This window comes from Sebastes fasciatus, chromosome 5, assembly GCF_043250625.1.
Source record: "Sebastes fasciatus isolate fSebFas1 chromosome 5, fSebFas1.pri, whole genome shotgun sequence".
Lineage (NCBI taxonomy): Eukaryota > Metazoa > Chordata > Actinopteri > Perciformes > Sebastidae > Sebastes > Sebastes fasciatus.
The window spans coordinates 7972450-7992001 of NC_133799.1; the positions used below are offsets into that span (position 1 = coordinate 7972450).

Here is a 19552-nt window from a genome sequence, read left to right on the forward strand (position 1 = left end):
ATGATAATTGATTGGAGGAAGAAGTGATGAGGATGATGATAATAATAATAATAATAATAATAATAATAATAATAATAATAATAATACATTTATTTATATAGCACGTGCTTCACAAGACAATAAAAACAGATAAATAAAGTAAAAGATATGGTAACTGTTAAAACAGAACATCACAGAAGATATCAATAATAATATAAGTGGTAAAATGGTAGGACAAGTTGATAAAACAAATACAGTATATATACATATAAATGTGTATAAATGTACACATGCGTCCAGAAACGGATGTATACATACATATATTTATACCCTTCTACTTATAGGAATGCTCTCCTAAAAAAAATGTGTTTTTAAAAGTGGATACAGAGTTAGATGATCGAATCTCTATAGGAGGTGCATTCTAGAGTTTATGATAAGGATAAAGATACATTGTATCTCCGCGTGGCCGCACTTGTACCGCTGGTGGGAGTGTCCGCGAGGAGGGGAGAGCCGCTCCACTCGGGGCTCGCGCTCAGAATGTTTTCATTCTGACAACTTAAAGGGTCGCAAGAGCAGAACGTTGACGAGCGAACCTTGACACGAGGAAGAAGAAGCCGTTTAATTTGTTTTATCTCGTTTCCTCGTGCTGTACTTCATTACACGGTGTAATGTCAGTCCGTGTGGCCGCTGTGGTGCTCCTGTGCTCGGTGTTGTCGGTGTTGTCGGTGACTGGAGCCCGCAGGAGTTCACCGGAGCAGGAGGATGTTCAGGAGAAGATCATCAGCGCCAGATGCTCGTCCAGGTGTCTCACTCTGCACATGACCCAGCTCACTGCTGCCTTCAGACATCTCCAGGTACCTACAACCACCTACAGTCACTTATTGAGGAGTGTTTAGGGTTAACACTCAGGTCAAATATGAGCTGCAGTCAGGACAAGTGTGTAATAATGAGAAGAAGTCATAAAATAAAAGACCTATATGGGCAACCACTTAAAACCCAGTCTAATTAGGCTACATGAGTTTGATACTTTAAACATTTATGTGATCTTCAAAGGTGAGTAAAACTGTGTTCCTCAAATATAAGGACTATACTGAAATTACAGCCCAGTGGCACAGCAGTTTGTGAAATAGTCACAAAATTGAATGTATTGATTCGTGTACATATAGACATGAATTTCACATTTTGGTCGGCACAAAATCAATTTGTATGTAATCCACATAATTGTAAACCGGGAAGTATAAAGAGCGGCGAACACCGCGGATGGAGAAGGTCTGTATGGATGGGTGGGTCAAAAAGCACAGGAATTGTTCGTGTTCTGTGCGAAACCACAAAGTTGGTTTATTTGTTACGTAACTTCCGTACTTAAGTTACAGCACTTCCTGAGTTATTTTAACCAAAACCGCGATCTTTACCTAAAGCTAACTAAGTAGTTTTGTTGCCTAAACCTAACCAAGTCAATCTTTTCCTAAACCTAAGCAGTTTTATTTTGAAAAGACTGGAGTGGAAATTGACACGAAAAAAGTCTATTTGGGCCCAATGGCATCACGTGATGGACACAGAAGTTGTAGTACCGCCGTTTGGCCACTATGAAAATTGGCATCAAGGACTGGCGCTCTTCCTGGGGGCTCGGTTAACACAGGTGTAATTAATAACATTAATTACGGCCCTGTTCCATTTAGGTGGGCCATGGCCCTGGTATTGTGCATGCTGGCTCACTGGAATGGCTGTGACACTATATACATAATAATGACCTCAGTGAATTGTCAGATTCAGCAGTACAGCATGCAGGAGTGGCTGAATCAGCTCTCAGTGATGCATGTAACCACAAACATAAACTTTAAATTGCGTCATGAAACTTTATTAAAACATTGAAACATCACATAAATAATTATATTTCTCTGCTCTGATAGGTGAAAAAGAACTGTGTTGCTTGCTGGAGAAATACAGCATGTATTCTTCCTTCTTTAGGGGTCTTTACAGACACAATGGCCACTCGATGCCATATTTTGCAGAGATTTTAGATCAGCTAACAGGTGTTATGTACAACATAAAAAAAGTACAAGCACAGTTGAGCACTTATTCCTGAAATAATTGATCAGAGGAGACGGTGTGATCTCACCTGAAACAATGAGTTTTTTCCAACATTCATCAGGAAGGTTTGGACAAATGTTCTGATGTTGCTCAGATTGAAGATGCCCAGTGTCAGTAGAGGGCCAAAAGGTACCCTGAAAAAATTTAGGTTACTGGATTATAAGAGTTGACAAAATGACTCATCTCAGTGAAATCGCTGGCCCATGTTCTGCGGCCTTTGTAGTGTGGAATGTGAGATTAACGGGGACATTAGGACGTTACCAAGTCCGAAAAGCCACTTATCGTTAACGGCTTCAACATGTGCATGCTGTGTAGTGGGTGGGAAAGTCATTAACCACAGAGTTCAGCCCTAGTGGCTCTGAGGTGTGTAGAAGAAAGTGTGTGAATGTAGTTATGTGTGTGTGTGGAGGTTTGCATATGTTCGTGAATAAAACGAAAGTTTGGTCTGGTCAGCGTCCATCCAGAATAGACTCCCGACACCTGTGCATTGGGTAATGAGGGTAGCCTCTGGATGACTCTCTAGCAGGGAGATGTGTGTGGGGTTTCTGGTATGGAGGTGTGAGAAAGGGAACATTTGGTTTAAATTTTATGAAGTGGAGTGCAGTAGTCAGATGTTGAGCATCAAACGGCAGCGATGGAAATTAAACCAACTGACTGGGAGGTAGCAAACAGGCCAGATATTCAGTTTCTACTTGGGTTTCATTTTTAAAAGTGAACGATATGAGGAAAATATACAATAACATTGTTGAATATCGTGATAACGATATTACTTACGATAAATAAACAGATATTAAAGTGTACTCAGTTCTTGACTCAGGCTTGCACAGTACCTGTATATACATGTATGTATATATACTTTACTTGGGTCTTGAGGAGCTGCAGTGTTTATTCATGGACAAGCCGAAACCTACACTGTACATTTACTACATTACTCGACAGCTTTACTGTTACTTTTTTCTGGTCAACACCTGTCTGCTCTGAGCGCATCCACCGTCACTCTAGGGCCTGATATATTCCCAAGCAAATGCGTATGCGGACGCAGACACCACGGACGCATAGCATTTCTGTTTATACTACTTTCTAGAGTTTCCTTGGAGGGCACGTTTAACACATTCTCCTATACGCGTAGTGCATACGTGCAAAGACGTAATAAATGTTCTGTTGCGTTTCAACTCGTAGGTTTTATGATTGACCCCCATGTCATCAATGAAGTAAACAAGCCCGTTTCTGTCTTCATGCGGCACACTTCTTACGCAAAGACAAACACAGACAAAGCAGAGCGAAGTCTCAGAGAGTAGAGCAGTTGTAGTAACGTCGCTCGCTCACTCACTTTTTTGAGCATTGACCCGATTGGGCAACTGGCTGATTGTATTTACTGGCCTGACGTAACTTTTTATCGTTGGACCTTGCATAACGGCGAGGGCTCTGTCTGATTGGCCAGAGAGTTAACAGCATGGCACGTATCGGATCGCAGAATAGCGTCTACAGACAGAATGTAATTTAATACATTGGTTTTATATCCAAAGTGAAATATCACAGTTTTTTGCAAAGTGTCTATCGTGCAAGTTGACAATGCGATGATGATTTAAAAAAAATTATATATTTTGCAGCCCTGATCCTAATACAACTTTTTTATTTCTTGTGAGTTCATTTTCTGGCATACTCTCAGCATTAGTTGACTTCCATGGTGTGTTTAGACTTCCAGGATTTTCTAACATAGTACGCTGATATCTTTAAACAAATGATCAACTTACCTATTGAGAAAAGATCCCAGAATCCAGAAAGCAAAGAAACATTTAGTCATTATTAGCACTTTGTTTGGTGTACTGTACACGTACTGTACATCTTATTTTTATTTAAACAAATTAAGTTATTAGAATATTTATTTTCACTCAAACAATTCCACTCGTAAATTTTATTTATTTTTAAATTTGAGGTTTTTAAGACTGTCAACATCTTGAAACAAAGCACGCAGGTCTTTTGCAGTAAGAACACAGAGGTTGATTGATTCATATAACTTTAAAAGAGATTTTAAAGTAACTCACTTCAAAAAAGAAAGACATTTGCATTGTTTAGATTAATCAACAATGAAAATAATCGCTAGCTGCAGCCCTAACTGAAATATGTAAAAGAAAAAGAATAGAAGAAGAAGGATGATGTTGACGTGCGACTGAGAAACTAATTTTCGGATATAAAAGAGGCGCCGAAAACTTTGTGTGTTTTACCAAATTAAAAAGAGCCTCTAAACTTTGAGCAAACAAGGAAACAAGTTTCCTCTCAGCCACATCCTGGGGAGCAGCATCACTCCCTGAACCTATTATAGGACAGTGTAGCAGAACACACAGAGTGATTAATGGGAGCGGGAGACACTGCGTGTTAGAGCGTTCATTCATTTAAAGAACATAACGTTTAAAGAACAAAAAAAATAACCCATCTGATAACAGCTCCAGCAACTATAACATCAGTGAGGGCAAATAGAGCTTTACTCATCCTACTCTGTCACCACACTCAGACACAAACACACACATTGCTTCCTCCGGCTTCATGTGGGTGAACCCTGTGTTTTTGGCTCTTTCTCTCCCAGTGTGTGTGTAGCCACTAGAATGTGAGTCACCAGATTTCTATTTACACCTCGCTTTCTGCTGCTTCTCTGGGTTTTCCACTACTTTCCCTTGTATGGTGTAATAGTGTAATTATAGCTCTTTGTGTGTGTATATGTGTGTGTGTGCGCGCATGAGTATATATTTGCTGGTATGTTGTCATATTCCCAAATTCCTCCTTGATGTAAACTCCTAAAAATAAGAAGAAAAAAACTGCAGCCTCGCCTGCAGAGCGGGATCTTTTAGCACATATGTAGTAGATCAGATTAGACTGCGTGTCTTAAACACTCACAGGTCTGTGGTGCTGATGAGCTGGTTAGAGGTTCGAGCCAGGGGCTGAGGGCCAGTGTGAAGCTGAATGAGCTGTCTGTGCATTCATGTTTATGTATATGTGTGTGTGTGTGTGTGTGTGTGTGTGTGTGTGTGTGTGTGTGTGTGTGTGTGTGTGTGTGTGTGTGTGTGTGTGTGTGTGTGTGTGTGTGTGTGTGTGTGTGTGTGTGTGTGTGTGTGTCGGCTGCTCTGCGGTAGGTAACTCTAATCAGCCCAGAGGTCGGTCAGCCAACCAGTCACGCTCTGAATAAGACCAGAGACAACGGTTAGGTCAGGTTGCAACAGAGACAGACGGGGAGATAAAGTCAGATAGACAGACGTGGTTCTGAGATGGAAAGACGTGAGGGTGAGCAGGCAGGTAGACGCACACACACACAGACAGGTGACATGAAGACAGACAGCCTGACAAACTAATACGCTGGCTAAAAAGCAGAGAGACGGGCAGAGGGGTCGGTGACGGCAGAGGACAAAGGCTTGTTTGATTCCTCTCAGAGATAAAGTATCTGCCTCTTTCTGCGGCTTTGTGACTGGCCTGTCATTTGATCAGCAGAACCAGGGACAGATGGTGATAAAACTGTGGCAGCGTAGGAGTGACTCACCTGAAACCAGGGCTAGAAATTCCAAGACAGTAAATTACAGCTGGAATGGCGGCATGGCTTTGTTCTTTCAGCTCCAGAAAGAGAGACTCTTTTACCACATCAAACCCGTGTCGGCATATTATATCTGATACCTCAGCAATTAAACCCATTCTTCATCCCACTGGTGATCACTCTTATATCTGCACCCTGAATATGAAGCTACAGCCGGCAGCCGGTTAACCATCCCCTTTTCATTCCCATCTTGTCACATACAGAGCTCGGTCAGGACCTCTTAGCATCACTTAAGTTTAGGCAACAAAGTTACTTGGTTAGGTTTAGTAAAGAAGATTGTGGTTTGGAATAAAATAAGTATGTTTTTTATGTAAGTTCAGTTATGTAGCCTAGTTAAGGAGGACCTATTATGCTGTTGTGCTTTTTCCCTTTCCTTTAGTGTGTTATATAGTTTGTTTGTGCCTGTAAAAGGTCTGCAAAGTTACAAAGCCCAAAATCCACGCCAAAGGGAGTTACTCTCCCCCACAGAAACACTGCTCCTGAACTGCCTGAAACGCCCTGCTTTAAATCCTACCTTTTCTTCTGTAATGTGATGTTGTGACCAAGTAATACATTTGCATAATACCTGCCTAGCGACTAGTTTGGCACACCCTTAAATAAAGCTAGTTAGAGCGGAGCTGAAACGGAGTCCAAAAAGTTTCACAATCACAACAGTGGACCAGCTGACCAATCGGAGCAGACTGGGCTTTTTGTCTTTTTTTAATATTAAATCATGTAAACATGTTCTAGTAGAAACACAAAATATAAGTATGCGCCTGAAAATTAGCATAATGGGTCCTCTTTAAGTTTCTTTACGTAACAAACTTGCGTAATTTAAAAACGTCGGTATTTTGGGTTAACTTATCTCAGCACAAAGACAGGAAACAGGGGGAAACAGCTAGCCTGCCTGTGTCCACCTATCAGCGCCTCTCAAGCTCACTAATTAACACATTGTTTCTCATTTGTTTAATTTTTCCAAAAACCAAAGATTCAAAACGACAAATTGCAGTTTTACAGGGAGTTACAGTATACTGTATGTCGGCCTATTTCTTGGTTAGGTCCATAGACTGTATATAAAGATGGACGACGTGTCTCCACTTCTTCAACAGTACAGAAGTGAAGCCAAAATCTGCCATCTTTAGATTTTGGAGCCCGAGTCTGCTCCGTATTGATCGGGCGGTGCAGCCGCGTTATCGTGGTCACCCGCCCGAACCAATCACGATCCGAGGACGGCCGCGGCTTGTTAGCCCATGTCCAATCTGCTAACATGAAGGGCCACCAGGGGGCAATTGAGATGTTTTGGCTTCACTTTTGGGGAGCTGTCATGTCTTTATATACAGTCTATGGTCAGGACCAGTAACTTCATATTTAGCATACAGATGTGAGTCCGATCAATCATCTCATCTAATTCTCGGCAAGAAAGCAAATAAGCTTATTTCCCAAAACGTTGAACTTTTCCTTTAATTTATTGATCATTGTGTGAGTGTTTTGTTCATCGATGGAGTTCCATCATTGCTGCTGTTGGAAGTGACCCGAAACAGAAAGACGGATGCCGACGTAATTGTCGGATGAGGCAAAGAGTTCAGGACCGTATAACAACCACTTTGTTGTGACTCTTGTTGTTTACAGGATGTGGGGAACCACAAACACTAACGTTGACACACGTGCACGGAAACACGCACACACACACGGGCGCACGCACGTTAGCTAATTAGGGGATTCTGTCGGGAATGCACAGACCTCAACATGGGCTTTTTTGGAAGAACTTCATATTCTGTTAAGTGGAAGTTAGTCATGATGCATTCACCACACACACACACACACACACACACACACACACACACACACACCGTAGCTGTGATTGCTTCTGGGTCATCTGGGTGTGATTAGCAGAGTTAATGCCTCGTGTTAAATAGACTTTCTTACTGCGCCTCACTGCAAACACTGACCACAACACACACACACATAATATGTACACACACTCTCTCTCTGCCTCTGTCTCTCTCTCTCTCTTGCACATACTCACTTTTTATCGCTGCATCTGGCAGAAGTGTGATTTATATCTCACTCTCTTTCAAACACTGAAGGGTGTGTGCAGCTGTGCGCGTGCATGTTGACCGTGCATGTTTCTGTGCGTGTGTTTGTGTCCCTGCCTCTTTCTTCTGTTGCATTCAGTAACATCAGGTTGTTATTCTTCAACAATGATTACTGTGGACTCCGAAGTCATCAGAGCCATGTGGAAGTCCTTTAGTGCAAGTGTTCCTTACTCCGTGGGTCAGTTCTGGTTCTGACGGGTCTCTCGTGTCTCAGGCTCAGACAGATTTCTCTTGCGGATCCCAGGATAGAGTGTGTTTTAAGTGTTGGTATTAAATCCAGCCATGTGGAAATCCCTTGTTAAAATGAAATGGGATTTTTGCACATTTTTGCTCTCAGTCATAGATCATAAACTGAGTTGGAGTGATATTTTTCATACAAGGTACCGTGTGAGCAGTAGTGTAAGGTGTTTTGGTGCATGAACCATAAAATGCACAAAAGCCTTTTGGATCAAAATGTTTTGTATGACTTTATATTGGTTTTAAGATGTTTAAAGGGGACATATGCTCATTTTCAGGTTCATACTTGTATTTTGGGTTTCTACTAGAACATGCTTTAATGTTCAAAAACACATTCTTTTTCTCATCCTGTCTGTCTGAATATACCGGTATTCACCCTCTGTCTGAAACGCTCTATTTTAGCGCCTGTCTCTTTAAGGACCCCTCTCAAAAAATCCCAGTCTGCTCTGATTGGCCTTACGAGAAAAATATGGTGCACCTTTACAAAGGTAGTTCTCAAGCTGTGGGCGATATATTTTAATGAGCCTGCATGTGACTTGCTTGTGTTCGAATTCTCAGATGTAAGACGCTTTGAACAAAAGCGTCTGCTAAATGAAATTGTAGAAGGGGAGCCAAATCTAAATGGCTTGTTGAATCACATGATTCTGATTCAGGTATCCCACAAAAAACTGACTGGGTTGTTTTATTTCACAGTTTGTGGGTTGGTAAGCACTCCACATACCCAAATGTATGTGTACAAGCACTGAAAAAGTGGATTTTTCGTGATATTTCCCCTTTAAATAAATAAATAAATACACTTTATTTGTAAATAAATACATGCAATACAATCATATACAACTTCATCCTTGCCAGAAGTATAGTGCCACAATTAATGCATTTGTACATTTTAAAATGTTCTTACACTGAGGATGAAAATGCACTTTTAAAAGTTCCCATTAATAAAATAACAGCCAGACGAACAGCAATCAGCAAAATTTATTGCGTCCTGTTTCACAACTAGTATCCACCGATCATAGCCAGTTTCCTCTCTGCTCCTATTAACTAATATTTATTTCCATCTTTCACCTTCTTTTGTCTGTCTCCCTCCGCTCTGCTCAACTCCCTCCCTCCCATTTCCTCTCAGTCTCCCTCATCCAACTTCTTTCCTCTTCTTCCAGTCACCTTCTTCTTCCAATCCTCCCTTTCTTTCCCCCGACTTTTTCAACATGTGCAGCTGTTTTGCCGCAGACACATACTCTCTGAGACCCTACGAAACCCCACTCTGACCACCGTTTAATAGCCACACGGCACACAGGCCCATCAAAACTGCCTTGATTGGCTCTGACAGCAAATATGTCCCATGAAATTGCCTTGGGATCAGTGTGCGTATGTGTACATTCACACGTGCGTGCATTAATGTGTGTGTTGCAAGAGATGGGGCTGAAGAGGAGTGACAGAAAAAAGGGGGATGTTATGGCGAGGAAGACAGAAGAAGAAAGAGAGCGTGAAAAAGATTAAGATAGGGGATGAAGATGTCAGGCCAGCAGCGGGGAAAGCAGCTTTATATCGCCTCAGTGAAAATCTGGAGATACTTAACTGTCCTCAGCTCTTTGAGTGGAGCATCTACAGTATATCATCACCATCGTTGTCAAGTTATTTTTACAGAAGTTGGCAGCAATGTGGAGAGACTGAGAGGAAGAGTTGGAGGGTACAAATGAAAGACATAAAGAATGACAAAGTGCTCTTCTGTATCAGTTTTTCTCCACCAAAAAGAAAGACAGAATGATGGTTTGTTGAATTAACCATCCTTGCTAGTTTCAGGCTGACGCAGTTGTCAATTTCATGCCAAGCGCCCACGTTGTGTAAGTAGCAAATGTACTTATGCCCATCTGTGTTGCCATGGGTATAACTAGCAAAAGTGGAGTTGGACACGCCCTAAATGCACTTACGCCATGCATTATTGATGGTTTAATTAAGGCCCTTAGTGTCTGTGTAACATTACAAGCACAGATTATTGAGGTTATTCACATGTGTCTTATTGTTTGAGAGAGTTAAGAACCACTTCCATTTGAGTGAGTTACACTGCTACTATAAGACCTGTATTCATGGCAACTTCATCATTTATGATGCATTCAGTAGCACCCTGGCAGTGTCAGTTTTGCGTCGTCAGAAAGTGCCTTGAAGACAGGAGGAAAGAGAGACAAGGTGGGCAGAGGAGGAAGGTGTTTCTCTGTCTCTGTAGTGATACCATGACAGCCGTTGCTCCGTTCCTCCTCTCATCTGGTCCTTTCCATCCATCCCTCCCCACAGACTTGTTACTAATATATTCATCAGAGATCTAACCACTTTTATGCTCCACTGCTCTCTTCTTCCTCCCTCTCTGATTTATCTCTATAGGAGGCTGGTTAAGAAGTGGCCTGAGCATTATCCCTTTTAACACCTAGCACAGATTACTGTTAAACCAAGGGTGTCCATCCCATCAATACTCATTTAGTCTTAAAGGCATACTAGCATGAGCAAGACATACACTTGTATTTCTCCCAAGATTATGTCCAACAACCACTTCACAGACTGAGTTTCTGTTTAAGCGTTGTGAACTCTGAGCGACATTATTGTGGTCTTTCTTGAGAACTTGATCCTGATTTTGGTTGCACTCCTGATGTCTCCTCTCTGAAAACTAACCACCTCTTCACTGCTGCCAACAGCTGGACAACCGAGGCAACAGTAAAACAGCTGTAGCAGTGGACAAGGGTGAGAATATGAGAGGAATGAGGCAAACAAAATTTGTAGAGAACTTGGAGCTCTGACCATTTTCACACAGATGCTCAATGGTGTGTTTCTGCAGAAAGCAGGCGTGACTGATGGTTTGTCCATTTTGGAAATTTACAAATATTGTGAGAGGCAGCCCTACCCGACTTACAGTCAGAAAGAAGCGTTTAACTATACTATCTGACCAGCACCTCTTTATGTGATGTGGAAAACTTGTGCTTCAGGTCAATCTTCACTTGGATGAATAATAGAACAAGCTCGATGAGCCTCAATTGTCCTTACGTGAAGTCATTACAACACAAATCTGATATCAGAGAAGATCTGATATCTATCATGCATAGACTATAGACTGTATAAAATATGGACGTAGTCTCTGTGACGTCACCCATAGGTTTCCGAAGAGCTGTTGTGAAGCTCAAAGTGGGCTGCTCCGTCAGTCACCATGTTGGCCTTGACGACGCAGCCTAATTCCCCGCTAATCCAAAAATAGGCAAAGACGCTGAGCGGTGGTGGAGATGAAGCGGGCCCGGGTGACGCAGCGTTGCAGACAGAGCGACCTGGTACGGCACTCACCTGCCATTCAAAGCGGCCATGCCCTCAATTATGTTAACTTTAAGCCTTAATATAATTTAAGCAGGTGAGTTATATAAAAATTCACCTCCATACAGTTGTCATGAACAGGGAAATTAGCGACCAAAAACGTTTTTGTACCAGGCTATAAACACGTTTATAGGAGATTGACTCACTATTGGGGAAGTGTGAAGGACTCTGGGGCTTCTCAAAATACCAACAATGAACAAATCATTCATTTCTTCATGTCTAATACAATTTTCCACTATGTCAAGGCTTTAATCTTGCCCTCACCTCAGTAAAAATCCTCGGATGTTTTAGTGACAGTGAGTTGTTTTACATGCAGCATCTTTACGGAGCTTGTAAGTGAAATAAGTCCTCAGCTTCATACATCAAAGTCCAATTTGGCTCCTTTAGCAGCTATTTCATCAAATTGTCAGTATGCATCTGTTTTGAATGTTGAAGAGTGAATGAGTCAATTCAGCATCTTCTGTACCGTGAAAGTCCTTAACCCCTAATCTCTAACCTTTAACCTCTGCACTGTTACCCCAACTCTAACCCCTTAACCCTCATCATACCAGGAGCACAAAGGCTACTTAAAAGAGAAGTCCTGAGAAGTGTTCGTGTGTGTGTGTCTGTGTGCGAGCGCGTGTGTGGAAAGAGATGATCTTGGTTCAGGCTAAATACAGTGCGCTCAGGAGAGGGTTTAGGAGTTGTTAAGAGGGCTTATCCCACACACACACACACTAGAGGCTCATACACTCCCTGGAGGCACACACACACATGACAACAGACAGATACACAACTGCACACACAACAGTATTGTAATAGCTGTTTTGATGTTGGATGATGGCATCGTGATTGTGCTGATGATGTCAACGCCAAGAGCAGCAGTTCTGCCACACTGACGTTTTGAGTCAGACAGGGTTTTCAGTCTGCTGTTGAACCATTTAATGATCCAAAATCTCCAAAAAAACATTACAAAAAATGACATAAAAACGTAATTACTCAAATGTAGTGTAGGGGTTCAAAAAGGGGCAAGAAACAAGCAGTAACATCGACACTGTGAAACCAACAGGGTTTACGGGAAGAAGAGCTGAAATGATTAGTTGATTAATCGATAAAACACTAAAAATAATTTACTTCAAGCTTCTCAAATAATAATTTTTTGCTTTACTTTGTTTTATGTCATTGTAAATTGAATATGTTTAGGTTTTGTACTTTTAGTTCAAAGAAAATGAAGATGACGCCTCGGAGCATTATTTTCATAATTTTTCTTTTTTTTACCTTTTTTAGAATAAACTGTTTTTGCACTAATCAAATATAATCAATAGATTAAGCGATAATGAAAATAATCAAAATTTGCATCATTAATGGGAGGTGTGAACTTAATATAGAGGCTACCAGTTATCTTGACCATGATATTATTTGTTTATGGTAATTATAACATAGGGCTGTGAAGATATCAAATTCTCACTACACGATTATTGTAGCCAAAAGAATTCACAATAAAGATTATTAACGATATCAATATTTAATTTTTTAAATATCAGGGTTATCGTCAGTACCAGTATACCGCGACACCCCTATTAGAATAAGAATTTCACAATGATGTAATAATGACAAAAAATACTTCATGTAGCGCGGGTATCAACAGCTTTGTTGTGTCACAGGCAGGTCTGCGTTGTCTTGTGCATTCAATATCAAGTATGGATAAGTACAAGTTTCTTTTAAGGAGTTTAATTTGGATGGAAGACACATTTTGAAAAGTTGCAGGACCTTGAGGACGAGGGGTCGGTTTGGTTGATCCGTATTTCTGTCCCTGTGGTCATGAGATGACGTCTCCCTCTGTCACGGTGGTTATAGCAGCCATGTTTACTGGTGGTCTTGACTCACTTAGCAGTAACTGTACACACTCACATAAACATACATCTCACCAAGTGACGTGGCTTCTGTCTGGTCCACCAACCACAAACACAGTGTGTTAAGTCACTTTGCACCCCGAGGATAATTATGTAAATAAGAGAAAGGTTGAGTGTGTGTCCGTCAGGTTTGCTCTGGTTATGGTGACCTTTTATTAACAATATTTAGCTTCCTGTCTCCTTGTATGTTAGACAGAAGTCTAATGCAAAAGGGGCAAATGTGGGCAGAATGTGTCAAACACAGGATTAGTCTGTGAAAGATGTCTTTCTCTCTGTGTGTTTGTTTTAATCCTCATCCTCTCCGTCTCTTTCCAGAGTGACCAAGTTCTGGTTTGGTGTGAAAACCACAGACGCTGTGCTCAGGTAAGTAGTCATACACACACTTCTAAAGACCTTTTAATGACTTGCATTCAATTCCCTGAAGGCTTACCCAAACATTAATCACTCAGTGCCTAACCCCAACCCTAACCCTGCTCTTAAGCCAGTCATAATAACCCCAAAACCGAGTCTTCGATGTAGGAGTCAAGACCAGGGGCTCCAGGGGGTCCCTTTTGTTGCACTAACATATCCTACTGGTTAGATGGGGAGGACCTTCTGCATGTTACTCCATCCTAGTGGAGCTCATTGCTTACACTTGAGAAGAAGCGGGTGAAACACTGCACAAAACAACAGTAGAGTAACTATAAAATAAGTTGTTGATCTTGAGGGGACAAGATTTTTGTCCTCTACTATGAAGAAATAGGTTTCCATGAAGAACGGGACAAGTACTTCTCTCACTGATTGAACAAAACTTCCCAAAAACTACAGCACACTACCAGAAAACAAGAAGGTGCTGAGGGTAAAAATTGCAATGAAAAAAAGATCAAATGTCAAATGTTTTGATCTTTTTTCATTGACTCAGTGATTTAAAATATACGTCTTGACAAATGGCTCTAGTGGCACATTAAACACATTACAGGTATGGCTTTTTTTTATCACATCCAGCCGGCAACCTCGAGGTCTGAGAAGTGAAGCCAAGAAAAGGTCATGGAGTTTTTCAAACATAAAACCTCCATGGATCACAAATTCATAATAGAAAGAGTCCTAATCGACCTCGTTTGCAGTTCAGGTGTCCCGTCAACAGTTTTACAGATGTCTCTTTTACAATGGTGGTCTATGGGGAAAATGCTTTTTGGGTAGTATACGTCTGATAACATCCTGATCCTAGAATATAACAAACCTGACACAACAACAGTAAAAGCGGAGGCAGAGTGTTGATCTTCATCTCTGCATCGAGAGGCAAAGAGACAGAGAGAGTCTTTCTCTTGCTTCCCTTGTGCTTATTTCTTCTTTACACCCACCACATGTCTCCTGTAATAGCAAAGGTTGTGTTTTCAGTTAAAATAACGTCCTCCCCAGTATATCCCCATTATCCATCGAGCAAAGATTATACCCTGTTTATTCACTTAACACTCCCTGCCAGGAGGCTTAACTGTGAGTGTGTGTGTGTGTGTGTGTGTGCTAATTCATTGTTTGATTCAAGAGGAGTTTCCATGCTGTGTATTTTTAGCTTCCAGTCTGTCCACACTGCAGCAGCTCCAGCTTGTTACGGCTTTCTGGACATTATTACTGTGGGTGTTTTAGAGTGCTGGTCCCATCTCAGACAGTTTGTGGATAAGACAGAATGGGGTATCCATATTTTGATGCAAATTATAAATCAGACAAGCTAAAAGATCAAAACAGGAAGAAAAAAAAAAGATTTCATACTTGAGAGTAAGAGAAAATTTTGATTACTAAACAAAATATGTGAGATCAGAAACTCTTTAAGGACTAAATATTGATGCTGTGTACTCTACAGCTAAAAACAAGTCTGTTAAATATCTGTCCACCATTACCTTTTACTCACTGACCTTAACTTACTCAATATTAATGACTTCTTGAAAGATTCTGTCTGGTTTCTTATTGATGTGTTTTCTGAACTCTCCGTTCAGGTTCAGACCTCAAAGCTTCATCCCGGCTGAAAGCACACCTGAGTCGTATTTTACTTCTTGCAACAATTCCAAGCTTTTCCACAAATGCACAGTCGGACAAAGGAAAAGCAAGAAACAGGCGTGAGAGCGAGAGCTTTTTTTCCGTACAGCGCGTATATCAGTAGTGTGTGTATGTTGAGGTCAGCCGGGGTTAATGTCAACAACAGTCAAGAGCAAGCCCCCCTCCAAAACTCCCACCAGCAGACCATTGAGGTGGATACCGCACTGAGCAAAACATCAGACTTCAGCTTCCTTCTATACCTAACCCCCCGCCACCTCAAACACAAACACACAGCTCCTTTGACCTTACCCAAACGTATCTGTATCCTTCCCTTCCTTCTCTCCCTTCCTTTGTTTCTACTCCTGATGTTTAGAGTTCAACAACGACACAGAGAGAAAAAGAAAATATTTTCTAGTTTAATACCACATCTAAACTTTATTACCTTGGCTTTGTGTCTTGCTGTTGTACATGTGTGAATACCAGTGTGGCACTGTGCTGTAACCAACGTCCAACAACAGTCTCTGAAACAGGCCAGTGGGGGCTGACGCTGTGTAAACCACAACTTTCCTCTCAGACAGGCTGATACTGCACAGACATGCACAGTGTCTCTTCTTGCTTGTTTGAATTGCAGAGTTATTAATTCTTACCGTTTTACAGTCTGTTGAACGTGGACACAGACCAATTTGTAAAAGTCACCGGGGCAGGCCAGCAAAAATAAATTAGAAGAGAAAAGCACGTATCCCAGTCCTCAACCATAATTACCTAGATTCATCAAAATAATTAATTATAAAGCAGAGGAAGTCCAACGCTGTTGAAAGCTGAGGTAGGCAAGATTGGAGCAAATATGATTAAAAAAAGTTATATTTATAAAACGCTATATCCTGACAGTAGTGCATGAGACGGGTAATCTGAAAAAAGCATGTGCCTCTGTGTCCTCCGGTGCTCCTAATGGCGTCTGCAAGATTTCACAGCCTGGAGGAAAACAACCAGTCAGAGCTAATCTAGACTCTGCCGTCCAGCTTCCGTCTTTGAGACCCGCCAGTCAATCACTCGCGAACTCCGACCAACCGGTCAAACTAGGCAGCACTGTTCAAATATGAATCAATATTCTGTTACTGTAATGCCTATTTCTCGCCTCAAATGTTTTCAGAAACATCTTGTAGTGTACTGTTTAGCTGTAAAATGAGAAAATTTGTGATCCAGCAGCCATGTTGAAATCTATTGAGGAAATACCAAGCACCGCCCACCAGCCGGAGCACAGCCAATAGGAACGCTTTCTCTCTCTGAAATTACCTGTGATTGGCCAAAGTCTTCCGTCACGGGCTAGATGTTTTAAAGCCTGAAACCAGAGCCATGAGGAGGTGTAGAAGTCTATTTTTCTCTAAGAACACTTGAATTACAATATGCTGAAAGGTTATTATGGAATTTCTGCCCAATGATGCCAAAACAATTGTTGCCTACTGAAGCTTTAAAGCTCCCAAGGAGTGTGTATATTCTGTTAACAGGATATGTGGGAGATATTTAAAGCTGCTATACTTTTATTATTCATTATGCACTTTGGGAGCATTATCGAATAAGCACAGTCCACTTTTTTATTGTTTCATTAGGCTAGCAAATCTTCCCTGGTTTCAATTCTACTCTACTCTATTAATTCTGAATGTGTTCTTTTTTATACAAGAAGGTAAACTACAGATCCCCAAAACAGCTTATAATGAACTGACAAAGTACACAGAGTCGGATGCAAGCACAGCAGTTTTAACAGCTTTTGACCTGTTAATCAGGGAAAATACCGCTGCTGATGTGCTTATATACATGGCCTTAAATACAGATCACTTTCTGAACAGATTTCACGATGAGCAGATGGATTTATTAGCAGCTTAGCTTTTGAAGTCATGCTAAAATCACATATCTGCTATCATAAAATCCTGTGGTTGGTTCGTTTGTTTTCACACCACAAACAAACCACACGAGAGTCCGCTTGGAGGTGGGTCTCGGTTCGGTTGTTCGGTCCGCACCAGAGTTCAATTGACAGCTTACACACTAGCCCAAACGAACCGTACTAACAAGCAAACGGACCTGAGTTTGTTTTAACTGAACCAAATGGGTTAGGTATGAAAGTACCCTAGTGTTGTTAATAATAGTACTGATATGACACTAGAGTTTCAATAAGCAAAAGTTCTCAAATATTAGATACTGTCCAATCACAAGCAGCCAGAAAAGAGCTTTACCTGTATGAAATACCATCTAAGACTGACCATCCATCCATCCATCTGCAACCGCTTATCCCGTTAGGGGTCGCGGGGGGGCTGGAGCCGATCCCAGCCGACATTGGGCGAAGGCAGGGTACACCCTGGACAGGTCGCCAGTCCATCGCAGGGCTGACACATAGAGACAGACAACCATTCACGCTCACATTCACACCTACGGGCAATTTAGAGTCCACAATTAACCTAACCTGCATGTCTTTGGACTGTGGGAGGAAACCGGAGTACCCGGAGAAAACCCACGCTAACACGGGGAGAACATGCAAACTCCACACAGAAGGGTCCCAAGCCGGATTCGAACCTGCAACCCTCTAGCTGTCTAAGACTGACATTTTTTTTTTAATTTAAATGCAATAACTATCTGGTTAAAAAATAAACAAACATGACCAGACATTCAATGCTTTCAGTCCTTGACAATTACGGTGCTATGGACACCATTAGTTGGGACTAAAACATTGTTGAGGTGCAATACTTGGCCCTTGTCTGGACCATTTTCTCTGCAGAGAGAAAAAGAGAAGGAGAAAGTCAGAGGGGAGGAAGTAGTGAGTCCACTGGTCCTTAGCTGTTGATCTGTTGGAGGAAAAACACTCCTCTGCACAGTTTGATTTTCAGACTTTTTCTCCGGGGAGCTACATTTTTTCTTATGTTTATAAACCCAATTTTAGGGTTATTAGTAAGGCAGATCTCACTAAATGTGACTTGGTCTCAACCTGCATTCCAGTGCAGGATCTCATAAAGCCTTTTGGCAGTGTAACATACTCAATAACATTTTGAGATTTTTACAGAATAATTTGGGGACTGGTATTACTTCTCCCTCAACTCCTTTTTGGGTCCTTACCCAGACTTGGAGCAGCACTGAACGAGTTGTTCTCAGAGTTTTAACGTGTGTAACACATAGTCAGTCTATCTGCTCACAGTCACACACACAAAATGGTGCACTGCAAAACTAAAGGATGAGTTTAATTTTCTGTCATCTATTTCACGTAAAGAGGCTGAAAGCTTACAATGATTCCATTTTTAACAAGGACATGGCGCGAAACAAGTAAAAATAGCAAGGTATTTGAATATTTTTTTTTTTAAATTTCATGGCCTTTTCTTTAAATATCTTTAATCTCTGAGTCCCAGTTTAAAAAACAAACAAACAAAAACTTGTAAATGTATAAGGGACAGTAAAGTGCATCTGCAGGACATGTATAGGTGCAAATACTCTGCAATAATATATTATAGTCTTCCAAACTGTTTCTACTATATCAAATCTGTGATTGCAGGACATTCTCGTTCGTACATGAAGAATGTTAAAGACTTTTAAAAAAGATAAAACTTCTCTGAAGTTAGTTCTCTAGTGAGTGGATAAGAGAAAGAGATAAAGGTGCTTTATCTGTTCCTTTGTTACATAAGGGCCCGGTATCTCTCGATTTGAAGACGCACAAACACACAGCAGGCAGATGTTGCCTCAACACATATGGTTTGTGTCACATCATCAGTGGACTCCCTCTCATGGAAACACACATGGGAGTTCACTAAAACTGAACTACAGCCCTCACTCAATTCCTCAATCTGTCCATCTCCTGCCTCTTTTATCTCACTCTCTCTCTCACACACACATGCAAAGTAGACGTATAGTAATGTATACCAGGTGTGTGAGGCAGCGGGATGTCCACTAACAAACAGGTCTGATGCAGAACAAAGGAGCAGAGCTTTCAAGTCACAGTTACTCGTCCTTGTTCATTCCTCATTACTTGCTCTTAAGAGGTTCATATTACTTCTAATACCAGCTGGAATAGTTCTGTAAGCTCAGCCTTTGCTTGGTAGATTTCACATCACACTGTAAGTCAGAGCTCTAGTACTACATACAACTTATTAGAGGCTGTTTGGTTCCTGCATAAAGAGCACAGGGATAATACTTGTTCTACCCCACTCCCCTCTAATCCTCTCTATAAATATCTGTTTAAAATAGTTTATTTTTTAGAGAAAATTCTTCACCCATCAATTTTCCATCACTTATACGAGTTGTTAACCTGACCGCCAGATGGCTTGTTACACAGAACCATATGAGAAGCCGTCATTGGAAACTGT

General features: G+C 41.2%; 1 protein-coding gene across 1 annotated transcript in view; it reads left to right on the top strand.

Moving 5' to 3' along the window:
* The first annotated feature begins 389 nt into the window (after positions 1-389).
* Positions 390-19552, top strand: part of anos1b (anosmin 1b) — a 48510-nt gene continuing 29347 nt past the window's right edge. The window contains exons 1-2 of the mRNA XM_074634872.1: positions 390-833; positions 13518-13565. Coding sequence (XP_074490973.1) covers positions 648-833; positions 13518-13565 — 234 coding nt within the window. The 5' untranslated portion in view covers positions 390-647. The remainder of the gene's footprint in view (positions 834-13517; positions 13566-19552) is intronic.